The sequence below is a fragment of the Macrobrachium nipponense genome, chromosome 34, assembly GCF_015104395.2.
Source record: "Macrobrachium nipponense isolate FS-2020 chromosome 34, ASM1510439v2, whole genome shotgun sequence".
NCBI lineage: Eukaryota > Metazoa > Arthropoda > Malacostraca > Decapoda > Palaemonidae > Macrobrachium > Macrobrachium nipponense.
In genome coordinates, this window is record NC_061095.1 from 41,404,898 (window position 1) to 41,419,218 (window position 14,321).

Here is a 14,321-nt window from a genome sequence, read left to right on the forward strand (position 1 = left end):
AAGAAAGAACACCCAACACTTTGTGGGCTTTGTATGTATAATGCATATTTCCATAACATTAGCAATGCATACTTGATGAAAGATTCCCGCAGAAGCACCTATATGAACTCAATCAATTTTCCTACGTGTTACGAATAAAAATGTTGGTTAGTAGTATTATTTATATTAACATTTGTAAAACTAAAAAATTATTTGAGCAGAATAACCCCAAAAAGGCGCCAAGAAGATACTGAAGATTTTCTATAAGAATAAAATAAAATTTGCGAAACTAACAAAAACATCAAAACTAAGAGCTGATTATTTAAGAGAAATTCACTACTGACTGTTATGGAATTCTAAATACCTGTTATTTTGAATGTTTTTCAAAATCTGTTGTATTAATCTTGAAATACGCGAAATGTGAAAAATAAGCATTCTGTAGTTTTTACTGTACCCAAGTTAATTACATATAAAACTACAAAGAACCCCATTCTTATGGATTGTGTAAACTAGTTTAAGCTTTATTGGAACAATTATTCTCTATTATTCTTTTAAAACATTTTGAAAATATTCAACCTGTAATTTTCGCCTACTTTCGTTCACAGTCATGATGTTCCGAATGATAATTTCATATTTAATGTGAGTTAAACTGAGAAGAAAAATAGAAGGGTTTAATTTCAAACGTATCTTAATGAAAGTCTTCGTAAATACCACCTTTTCCATTTGCAGTCAACAAGCTTCAACATTCCATTGCCAAGAGAAATGTTATGTCCATTAAGATAAAAAAAAAAAGTGAAAGAAGGAACGTACTTTTAAACCTTATGTTCTTCCTCGTCAGCTCTTCGTCAACAGTCGCGAATTCTTCAGCACCTCTGATCTGGCAGGATTTCCTGAGTGAAAGGAAATTCCTTAGAGGATTTTCGAATATAATGGCAACTAGGATGCTTAAGATTCTCTGTAAGTATTTTCTAAATATTGATCCTCTAGCTAGAAAATTGGCAAGGTTTAAATGTTTTGAAAACACCTTTAGAAATGAGTCAGTATTTTTAATTTTACATGTTGAAATTCGTAGTCAAATAAACGCTAATAAATAATGTAAGATGAAATAAACTTACTTTTAATTGGGTGCGATTATGATAGATTGTGACGGTTAAGGCTGTTCAAAATTACTGGATCAGGCATAAATTGCCTATCAATGAACTGCATTTCTTAAATGATGAGATTCGCCTCTCGAAATCTGGCAAGTTAAATGATTCTGAAAATATTGAATGGAAGGAAATGTCATATCCTGTAAACCTCCCTCAACCCTTTAATAAGACAGGCGCCTCCAGAAGAGTTAAATGAAAAATTGTTCTGAAAACACCGAAGAGGTCAGGGAATATCAAAAGCTGTAAATCTCCCGGTTCTTCACTCATTTCAGTCATCTCTGGAAAAGGGGCTGGTTAAATGGTTTCAGAAATACTGGTGAGGATAAAATCTACCATATTCTTTAAATCGCCTCATCTTTCACCCTTTGAATAGATGACTGTTGTCTCTCGACAAGTAGGTGATAATGTTCATGAAATACCAATGAGAATACAGACTATTATATATTGTAAAACGCCCTCAGCTTTCACCTTGAATGGCAATAGCCTCCTAAGGAAAAGGAGTGAGTTAGATGCTTCTGGAAAATCTGAGATTTGTATGAGGGACCAGATTCTGAAAGCCTCCCACATCTTTGGCCCTTGAATGATGGAAGACGTCCTCGAATTCTGGATTCTATAAACCTCCTTCTTCTTACACTCTTCAAATGGCTACAGATACAACTAGTAAAAAGATAGAGAAACTGTTCGTGGAAGTACTGAAAAGATTAGAAAATACTTCATTCTGTAGAGTAACCCTTAACTTACAACTTTCACCACTTAACAAATTATAGTCTCCTATCATAGCGTTTGAAATCTTTTCTCTTCTTTCACCTTTTACTCGATGACAGATACCTCTCGAAAGAGGAAGGTTAAATGGTTCTGGAAACACTAAAGAGTCAGGAAAATACCAGATTCAAGAAACTTTCCTCAGATCTCCCCATGTGAATAATGACATTGACCTTGCTGAAATAGGTGTTACATCTGGTTTTAGAAAATCTGGAGAGTGTAAAAGATGTCAGATTCTTTATTTCATCTTTCACCAATGAACTAGGGCAGCTATCTATCCAAAAGTTATGCGTTAAATGAACCTGGAATTCTGGAGGAGGGTATAAAGTACCAATTCTGTAAACACACTTCACTTTTCACCCCTTCAATGATGATGGGCGTCTCTCGAAAAGAGCAAAGAGAAAATGTTTCTGGGAACACTGGAGAACGCAGAGGCTACCATCCGCTGTAACCCTCCCTTTTTGTCTGGCACTTAAATAATGAAAGATACTTTCTAAAACCCGCAGGTTGAATGGTTTTGAAAATACCAAAGAGGACAGAGATTACCAGTCTACAACACTAATGATGACAGTCACCTTTCGAAAAGAGGCACATAAAATCTTTCTGGAAACGCCGGAGAGGGTAGAGAATACCTGATTCCTCTAACCCTTCTTCATCTTTCAGCTGCTATGATTGGAGTGTCAGCCATCGGCTTTGCGATGCTTGTGGAGCAGCTCGGAAGCGTCGTAGCGGTGACAAACAGCATCTTGAATGCCATTGGTGGGTCCATGACGGGTATTTTCATTGCTGGCATGTTTGCCCCTTGGGTTAATATGAAGGTCAGTGGCTTCCATCATGAGCATCAGGTCATTCAATAGCTGCCTCTGATATTTTCCTCTTTACTTGATTCCCCTACAGCAAATGTGTCATATTCAACTTCAACTAAAGTGTCTGAATACGAACTGCATAAAGAGTAAGTATCAGCGTATCCTTTTAAACTTCGATCGTGATTTTTATTGACATTATTATTTTTGCATAAGTCTTATCCCGTGACTTCCATATAGAAGTTGTTTTATCTGATCACTGGATTATTAAATATTTACCACATACATGATAGAAGACCTCTCTCATCTGAGATGAGATTCTTTCCATAAGTTCAGTACAGAATATATACATGAAATGGTTCCGTCACTTTTAGCACTAAACGAATATAGTTTTGGATTCGCTTCTGTCAGTGTTTTCATCATCCTTGCTTTGTTCAATTAATCAAGGTTTAAGATGATACATACACACACACACACACACACACACACACACACACACACACACACACACACATATATATATAGTATTATATATTATATAATATATATATATTATATATATATATATATATATATATATATATATATATATATATATATATACATTTATATATATTATATATATATATATATATATATATATATATATATATATATATATATGTATATGGCTAAAATTTGTACGAGCTTTATTTGTAAACTTATTTACATACTTTTCCTTCGTGGAACTTGTCTTTATTTACATATTCGTCACGTTCCTTATTTTCGTGATGCAATTATACACACATACACACACACACACACACACACACACACACACACACACACATATATATATATATATATATATATATATATATATATATATATATATATATATATAATATATATATATATATATATATATATATATATATATATATATATATATATATATATATATTGTTATCTTAGTTTTGGGAAAATGGAAATAGTTATTGAACTAATAGGTTTTTATAAAGAGGTGGTGTGAGGTGTCTTAATTGAGATGATCATTATTGGGAGTGATTGTATTTAATTATTTTGGGATTTCCAGGCCATTTTCCCTTTTTTTCTATTTTAGGTTTTTGAAGGAAAATAAAAAATATTTTTTATCCCAAAGTTTAGTTTTAGCCTAGATATAATAACTTCATTTAGCCACAAAGATGCCAGTTCGTGGAGGATGTTTTTCTTTTCTCTTATTAGAAAGGGTCAATTAGACCATTATAATACACACACACACACACAAACACACTCCCACACAAGGTCTAATTGGCCCAGTCTAAGAAGAGAAAAGAAAAACATCCTCCACGAATTGGCATCTTTGTGGCTAAATGAAGAATAATTATTGTATCTGGGATACAAAAATGTTATTTATTTTCCCCAAAAAAACCTAACATGGAAAAAAAGAGAAAATGGACTGGAAATCCCAAAATAATATAAAGCAATCACTCCCAATAATGATCATCTGAATAAAAATGCCTCACACCATCTCTATTAGTTCAATAACTATTTCTATTTTCCCAAAACTAAGAGATAAAAGTGTCAGTCAGAGAATTCGTTTCAAGTGACAAATGAATCCATCTGCGGAGAGAAACTGCAATTATCAGAAATAAAATAGAAATGGTTACGTTTCATAGTAAAATTAGAAAGCGTAATTATGACGTGGGAGATATTAAGGAAATAATTTCCCACTGCACTTCACAGCTTCTCTTAGGGTATCTGTAAAATGTTCAGTTGTTCAACAAAGTCTTTTTATCATTATTACTTCTCTGGATGGATCTTCTACACTTTCCTCCAGACCTGTTTTAGTTAACACTTAAACAGTTTCTTTCTAGATTAGCTGCTTTTTGCCTGTGGTCTCATTATATGACACTAAGAAGCCCTGGTGGTCGCACATATGAATGCATTAAATTGTTCCTGAAGATAACATGAATACACCCTATCTGGTGCACAAACACACACATAAGTTCACGATCACACGACTTTCAACCAACAGCTAGGTCAACTTGCGCACTCGCGCTCTCGCCTCTGAGTCCTGACAATGTTTGACTATGTAGGCTTGTACCGTTTAGCCTTCCAAAGTATTCGTTGATATCTTGAAGCTTTTCCACAACACTCGCTACCGTTCTGTTGCACATTACAATCTATTGGGATAAAGTCTGTTGCACCCTAATTTTAACTACTATCGTTTTCAGTGTGCTTTTAGCATGTGTATGTAACACAGAATATCCTAATTACTTGGCGTGGCTGTGTCGAGCAGTCTTCCTCTCTCTCTCTCTCTCTCTCTCTCTCTCTCTCTCTTATAAATACTAAATACCCACATCTAGTGTGCATAAATTAATAGATTATACCTCGTTTGTAAATAAATAGCTTATTCTGTAAATGTAACGTATGACCGGTTAAATGAAAAAAATATGCATAATGAAAGAAAGTTACTGAATCATTCTCCAAAGAAACTAAACAGTTATTAATACAATAATAAAGTGTGGATTAATTCTCATTCCCATTTCAAAGAGTAATTATTCTTCATTTAAATTCTATGTCTTCATTTCACCACTTCACTTAAATAGCATTATTCTATAGTGGCCAATTTCATTTGTTGGTAGGTGTATGCTACATAAAGTGCAGAGAAAACTCCCATTAGTATTAGAACCACCTTAGTTCACATTAACAGTGTTACACCAAATGGAAAGAAATGTTAAAAGAAATGATGGGCCACTAAAATGTTAATTACAGTTAACCTTTAACATTCACCCTTCCTGAAGGTGACCCGAGTTTAGCCCTTCCACTCTGCTGCTTCGAAACGGAATATATCTCATGTTTCCCCAGTTCCAAACACTTACTCAGTATACTTACTATGCCTTACACAAGACTGCTCTAACACCTTCCTGCCAAACCCATAGTATTGTTGGGAGTTTGGTTTTAATAGGACATAGTAGCCTTCTGGAACATCCAATACAAACTGCTGATGAGCGCTTTCTCCCATGTGCCATATATATATATATATATATATATATATATATATATATATATATATATATATATATATATATATATATATATATATATATATATATATATATATATATATATATATATGTATATGTATATATATATATATATATATATATATATATATATATATATATATATATATATATATGTATAGTAGATATATATTGTATATGATATAGTATATATATATATATATATATATATATATATATATATATATATATATATACTATATATATATATATATATATATAGATATATATATATATATATATATATATATATATATATAGATATATACTATATATATATATATAGTATATATATATATATATATATATATATATATATGTATATATATATATATATATATATATATATGTATATATATATATATATATATATATATATATATATATATATATATATATATGTATGTATATATGACCGGGATAATCCCAGGACAAGAATACTTAGGTTCCAACTTCTTTTATAATCTGTATCGGTCAATTTGGGAAGCCATGACCTCTCGTTTGAAAGACCTAGGTTCAGCACTGAGGTTAGTCAGAATTTCAATACACACACACACACACACACACACACACACACACACATATATATCTATATATATACATATAATATATATATATATATATAAATAATATATATATATATATATATATATATATATATATATAGATATATATATATATATAATGTGTGTGTGTGCATTTATGTTTGTGAATGTGCATTGAATCATCTTCCTATGGACTTTATTACAGGGAAACAGAGAAAAATATCTATGATTTGAGTTACTGCTACACAGGAGTCATTGGATTGATTATATACTACATAGTGGCCTCCTTCATCTCTGTCCTGACAGGTAAGCTCATTATTTTTATAATCAATATATATTATTTTATCTATGAAAAATAAAACACACGAAGGCTTACTAATATCATGATTCAAAAGTAAAAGTTGAAAATTATAATTTCGAGAAAAACCAGAAGTGTTGCAGTGACTGACGTCCGTTAGTAATTAGTGTTCTAACAATGTCATAAAGTAGCTTCTGGAAAATGTTTCAAATATCGCTTGAATCAGGGGCGCTGGAACTGTGTTTCTAGGGAGTGTTCGGTGCGTTACGAAGGTTTTGTTTTGAAGTGAGGTTGCCCAGAGGTCTCGGCGACTGATCGGGACCTCACAGGCTATTGAAAACCGATTTTTTTATTTCCTCTTTCACACCATATCACGTTGCAGGTCTCCTTAGGACGAGGACTTGTCCAGGAATAAGCCAGCTTAATCTAAATCAAGAAGTCAAGGAGAATACCACATCCTCATCTTTATAAATGTTTACACTTTATAGAAAGAGCACTTCACTATATTTCTTGTCAAACCATAACTTAATTTCGCTTGTTATTTATTGAAGGTCCCCTAAGTCCCTCTGCCGTCGACGCTCAACTGATTCAACCCAAGTGTTTGGAACTATACAAGCGCCTCTGGGGTTTCTTCAAAGATTCTTCTTCCGAAGAAAATGGAAGTGTCCAAAGCAATAACTTCGGCTTCATTGAAACGAAGGTCGAAATTGGACTCCAAATAGCGCCTAGCATCTCTAAATAACATTCTTCAACATCTCAAACAGAAAAAGATACTTTATTTGTAAGGGTATGTTTATGCATTAATCCCTTTTTCAGACATATATCCAGCGAATGTAATTGAAAATAAATCATTTGGAATAGTCAGACTATGTTTCACTTGTTGTCCTTATAAAAAATAATTTTCATATAGTTTATTCCAAGTGCGACAAATCTAAAGAGGACGATATGGAAGGGCTCCGGACTGGAGACCGTCTGCCAAAGCGACTTTCCCTAGGAATACCAATATACTCTATCGTCACCCAACCCCTCCTCGACAAAAAAAAAAAAAAAAAAATGGATATTCCTTCTATAAACCGGTATCTTTTTTTTATTTACCCCTGTCTTGTTGCAGCTCTAAATATATTGAATATGTCGGCTATAAAAAAAAACAGCAGTTGTTGTAGTAGTAGTAATAATAATAAAGGAAAATGGAAAAACTAGAGGCTGAAGTAGCTCCAGGACTCATGCAGATGAGTGTGCTCTTAGAAACAGCGCACTCAGTGAGAAAAGTAATGGACTCCTAAGGAGGCAAGACGCAACCCGGAACCCCACACTATAAAACTACCCAGTTGAATAGGATGACTGTGATAGACACCCCACCCCCCACCGCACCCCCACCCCCAACCCCCCCCCCCCCATCTCTTCAAAATGAGATAGAAAACTTATCATAGTTCAGGTTATTTGTTACATTTTCATTTAAGAATTTTACCATACAACTTTAGATATCCTGTTCAGAGCAAAACCCACTGAAAAGAGATCCTCAAGGACAGAAACACAATAAGAATTACGTAATGTGTATTGACACATGTATCCGTAGGTGAACATTCACGTGAAAGGGAATTTGCGTGAAGAGGAACGAGATCAGTTTCAAAGGAATCATTATACCTATCAACGGTCATGTTCTTTGTGATGTCTTCGTTTTGTAATAATTGTTCTGAAAGCCTCCTTACGTCACTGAAAGCCTCTTTCAGGAGATCTTTTGAACTCGGCCATTAATGATCTGTAGGTTTTTCTTTTTTCTTTTTATTAGACGTAAATGCTGCGGGCAGGAGTTCTGCTTTGTTGGGGAAGGAACGAAGGTTATTGAATAGGCAAGATTTAAAAATTTCACATGCGGCTTAAAGAAGAAATAAATTTTATTTTAGCTTTCTTTGTCATATTAAGTTTATTTCCTCCTAAGATGTATTTCAGGGACAGGTAAAATATCAGTAAGTAGTTACTACCGCTATGTTTTATTTTGCATAAATTTAACTGACAATATCTCACGACACTTGCAGAAAAGCTTATTATGATTGTAAATTAATTAACTATCGGAAATTTTCTTTAGTCGAATTGCACGAAGAGCTAATATGCATTTGAACTGTGACGCAGAATCTACTATATATATATATATATATATATATATATATATATATATATATATATATATATATATATATATATATATATATATATATATATATATATATATATATATGTGTGTGTGTGTGTGTGTGTGTGTGTGTGTGTGTGTGTGTGTGTGGGTGTGTGTGCATATAATATCTTGATGCAATTTGCATTGCGATCTTCAGGAAGATTAAGAGGTTGCTTTTAGGGAAAGCGAAAAACAAATAATCAAGATGTTACAAAAGATAAAGAAGAAAACCTCAATTGGTCTGACATTTAAGGACGAAATAATCTGAAGACAAACTAGAAATAACCTTGAGAAGGAATCAAGAAGGACTGTAACCTCTCAGTCTCGGAAGAAAAGATTAATGATATTTAAAAGAAAAAAAAAAAAAAAAAAACTAAAACCGTCCCACCAAGGAGCAAAAAGTTTCCTCATTAGCATAATTAGGGAAGGAGGATTTTCTCTCCTGAGATAACAGGCGTCTTCATGGAAGATGGCAAGCTCAAGAGAGAGAGAGAGAGAGAGAGAGAGAGAGATAGAGAGAGAGAGAGGGAGAGGAGGAGGAGGGGAGAGAGAGAGGAGAGAGAGGGAGAAACACAATGGATAAATAATTTTTTTTCTACAATTTTACAAACTAATACCTGAAACACATTACACACACACACACACACACACACACACACACACACACACACACACACACACATATATATATATATATATATATATATATATATATATATATTATATATATATATATATATAATCAGAGAGAGAGAAGAGTTAGGGAATGAAGATCAGTTTTCCTATATTGATATAATGACTATTTAGAATGCTCATGGTGATTTTTAGTGTTCCTCAAATAACAATAATACTAGTAATAATAATAATAATAATAATACGTGGGCCGACAATTCAGCGCATGACGATTCAGCACATGACAATTCACCTTAAAGACAATTCAGCGCATGACGATTCAGCACAAGGACTATTCAGCACAAAGATAGTTTGGTGAAATATTTGGCGAAATAAAACTAAAGGTTGGAAAATTAAGAAAACAGTGATCAAATTAGTTTTTATTTGTAAATTATTTTTTAAAATAAAAAATGACAGATACCAAAAACTAATTACTTGCAGTTAAAAGTATTAGTAATAATCTAAGATTGTTTACACTTTCAACCATCGAATAATTTGCGGTTCTTATTTACGCTATAACAAAGAACGAATAATTGTTACTGGTATTTTTCTAAACTCGGACTGGATGTATTTCCTTTTCTGGAGTGTAGTTTTTAAAAAAATTCGCCGAGCCTAAACAAAAAGAAAAAAAAAAACATGGAGCATGGAGCGGATTTTATCAGAGAAAGGTCGTGATCACATTCTATTTAATGGAAGTTCATGGGAAGAATTGATGCCGCATACTTCTGTGCCGCAGCCAGATGAAGCCACGGTTTTATTACCTAAGTAGACTTCATTGCAACCGCAGTGTTTCAACGTCGAAGGAAAAGAGGTGGTGACCCAATTCCAGCACCTAATAGCGTCAGTGTTATTGTATTATAGTATGCCATTTCAACAAATATTTTTGTCTGCTTCTTAAAATTTAATATGTTACAAATAAAAAATTAATTTTATCACTGTTTTCTTCGTTTTCGTTTTCCAAGTTTTTATTTTATTTCGCAAATTGTCTTTGTCCTGCATAGTCCTTGCCCTGAATCGTCATGCGCAGAATTGTCTCTAAGCTGAATTGTCATGTGCTGAATTGTCGGCGCGGAATTGTCGGTGCTCCTAATAATAATAATAATAATAATAATAATAATAATAATAATAATAATAATAATAATAATAATAATAATAATAATAATAATAATTATAATACATCTATTATCATTATCAAGCCACAAAAAATCTCAGCGTCTCGATTTCTTCACATTTTAGTGTGCGATGACTTCTGTGAGCTCTGAACATTAAAAGGAAATTGATGGATAAAACACAATTCCTCCGTGGGATTCGAACCTACGAATGTCAGGTCAAGAGAGAAGTTGATTTTATGTCATTGTGTCAAGTAGTCGAAAAAGCCTAAATGATTGGACGAAATTGACCTAAGCAATTTTGTTTTATTTCGTCTACAGAGAAAGATGTCCACATCTCAACTCTCCTACTGGTTTGTTTTGTCGTTGACAGTTCAGAGAGTATAAGGTCCAGTCTTTGTCCTTGTAGGATACTCCAATAGAATATAAACGATATCATAAGATAAATAAGTCATACAGTAGAATGCCAAATATTCAATACACATTGTAGTTAGAGTAAATGGGAAATCATTATGAAGTTACAATGGTTAAAGTTTCGAAAGGTCATTGCTTGTGTCATAATGTCTTAGAGACTGAACACACACACCAAGCTCCCTCTCTAAACCCAGGTTATACAAAGGAAAACAGTGAGAAGGCTGCTGAGGACTCAGCAAGAAGACCTTTGGTCACCCCAGCCCCCCATCCCTAACTCACAGACAAAGTGAGGCCTTATGTCAGTGAAAATTATCCAGCCCTGAGCGGGGCCTGAACCTATGACCAAATTCACATTAAAGGGAAAACAGGCATTGGTAGGTGGCAAAGCAAAATCTAAACAGACAGAATTTTTAAAAGACAGTTAGGGTAATTATTCGGACTTCTTGAATGATAAGTATGTGTTACAGGGTCTAATGGACCCTGTTCTAGTTAAAAGGAAATAAATCATTAATGGGCAACTTGACCTACCTTTGAATCAACCACGCATTGGCAACTCTACAGCTAAATGAAGTTATCAAATCTAAGGCTAAAACTAAACTCAGAGGTACATAAATAGTCTTTATTTCCCCCAAAAAACTAACATGAAAATGAATTTAAAAATTCCCAAACCACAAAACAATTACTCCTCTAATGGTCATCTTGATTAAAAAAACAAGTCACACACTATTCTCATTTGTCAAAAACCCATCAGTATTTTCGGAAACAAAACTGTCAATTAGAGAATTCATTTTCTGGGATGACATACCGAATCCATCTGAAAAAGAAACCACAATTATCAGTAATAGAATAAAATAAAAGAATGATAAATATTCAATAAGTGTTAAGTGCGGTCCCTACACTTCAGCTCCCTTCAGAGTATCTGTGAGAATTCAAAGGTTTTTATAAAGTTCTTTCTTTTTATTTACAATCTCGATGGGTCTTCTAATGGTATGAATAAGAAAATATCTTTTATGGGTTTTGATTAATCCGTACATGTGAAGATGGGCCAATTGTCGTCAATTCCTCTTTTATTGAACTGAATTCCTTTAGTTTAGTTTTTATTCTCGCCCTCTTACGCCGATTGGACGTATTAAACGTCGAGTCAAAATGTCTCCCGTATGCCAATTGGACGTATCATACGTCGGCTCAAAACAGTTTTTTTAAAAAATCGCGGAAAAAATACTTATAGGCCTACCAGCCGAAAACTTTTGTATCACTGCGCCTTGGGGAATTGCTGGGAGGTTCACGGATCCAAGGCGTTGTTTTGTTTTTTTTACAATCGCTACGCAAGGCGCGCAAGCGCGAATTTCTTTCTTCTTATCGCACTAAAAAGTAAAAAAATTCAGTGACACATCTCGGAAATTATTTCGTCACTTTGACATAATTATTGCACCATTTTAAATTATCCTTTACATGAAGTATTATATATGAAAATGTGCGCAATTTCATGCACAATACAACTAAAAAATACTCATGATTGTAGCTTTTATCAGTTTGAAATATTTTCATATAAATAACGATAAGTGCAAAAATTTCAACCTTCGGTCAACTTTGACTCTACAGAAATGGTCGAGAAACGCAATTGCAAGCTAAAACTCTTACATTATAGTAATATTCAATCATTTGCCTTCATTTTGCAACAAATTGGACGTCTCTAGCACAATATTTCGATTTATGGTGAATTTATGAAAAAACTTTTTCCTTACGTTCGTGCGATAACTCTTCCGATAAATTTTTTCGTGCGATTGTCCTAATGTTTGCACCCAGTTTTATATATGGAAATGTGCGCAATTTCATGCACAATACAACAAAAAACAACCCATGGTTGTAGCTTTTATCAGTTTTGAAATATTTTCATATAAATAACGTTAAGTGAAAAAATTTCAACTTTCGGTAAACTTTGACTCTACCGAAATGGTCGAAAAACGCAATTGTAAGCTACAAATCTTATATTATAGTAATATTCAATCATTTACCTTCATTTTGCAACGACTTGGAAGTCTCTAGCACAATATTTCGATTTATGGTGAATTTATGAAAAAAAAAACATTACGTTCGCGCTGTAACTTCCGAAAAAATCAGATTTTTTTTGTGCGATTGTCGAAATGTTTGCACCATTTAAAATTAGCTGTTACATAAAGTTTTATATATGAAAATGTGCGTAATTTCATGTAGAATACAACTAAAAATGATTGAAGGTTGTAGCTTTTCTCTTTTTTCGAAATATTTGCATATAAATCACGATAAATAGAAAAAAAACCACGTTCGGTCAAATTTGACTCCTACCGAAATAGTTGAAAAACGCAATTGTAAGCTAAAACTCTTACGGCCTAGTAATATTCTGTCATTTTTCTTCATTTTGAAACAAATTTGAAGTCTCTAAAACAATATTGTGATTATGTTGAATTTTTGAAAAATATATTTACCTTCACTCCGCGCGCCGATTCGCGGCCGCAAGTCTCCGAAATACGTACATGGCATTATCCTAATATTTGCTCCTTTTCATATTAGCTTTTTATAGAGTTTCATATATCACAACGTGCGAAAAATTCATGAAGAATACAATAAAAAATAATTGGAAGGTTTGTAGCTTTTTCCATCTTCGAAATATGTCCATATAAAAAAATATATATATTAAAATTTCGACATTCGGTCAAATTTAACTCGTCCGAAATGTCGAAAATCTGCAATTCTAATAAAACTAAAACTCTTACAGTATCGTAATATTAAATCATTTGTCTTAATTTTGAAACAAATTGGAAGTCTCTAGAACATTATTTAGAATTACGGTGAATTTTTGAAAATAACATTTTTTTACGTCCGCTCGTTACGAATTCGTACATCATTTTGTGATAATATTTTTCCGGTGTTGCTTTTATTGTTTTACAATTTATTTATATATCAAAATGATTGCAATTTAGTGTACAATACAACGCAAAAAAAAGTAACTGGTTAGCTTTGACCGTTTTCTGCACAGCGTGATTTGAATACAATTATGTATGAATTTTTTTTTTTTATTTTTTTTCGCTACCATATATCGCATTATTTACATATGATAATGATATTATTTTTCATTTCTGATGGTTGCATTCTAAACTTCAGGCAATGACAAAAAAAGGAGCCAAAAATGAACTCTTAATCTTCAAAAGTACGCGCGCTGTAATTTTTTGAAAAAATTATTTTTTCCACTTCCGCGCTCACTCCAAACCAGGCCCGGCATACGGGAGACGTTTTGATTTTTAGGGCTCCGGCGTAAGAGGGCTAGAAATGAAACTTTTTTTTTTATGATATCAGCTAATGGGTCTTTCCGT

The 14,321-nt window shown here is 33.0% G+C and overlaps 1 protein-coding gene across 1 annotated transcript; it reads left to right on the top strand.

The window, feature by feature from the left end:
• The first annotated feature begins 768 nt into the window (after nt 1-768).
• LOC135208020 (uncharacterized) lies at nt 769-7,178 on the top strand. Its single transcript, XM_064240125.1, has 4 exons — nt 769-936; nt 2,553-2,707; nt 6,511-6,611; nt 7,155-7,178. Exons 1-3 carry the CDS (start codon nt 801-803, stop codon nt 6,532-6,534), a joined length of 315 nt encoding a protein of 104 aa, XP_064096195.1. The 5' UTR covers nt 769-800; the 3' UTR covers nt 6,535-6,611; nt 7,155-7,178.
• The last annotated feature ends 7,143 nt before the right edge of the window (nt 7,179-14,321 follow it).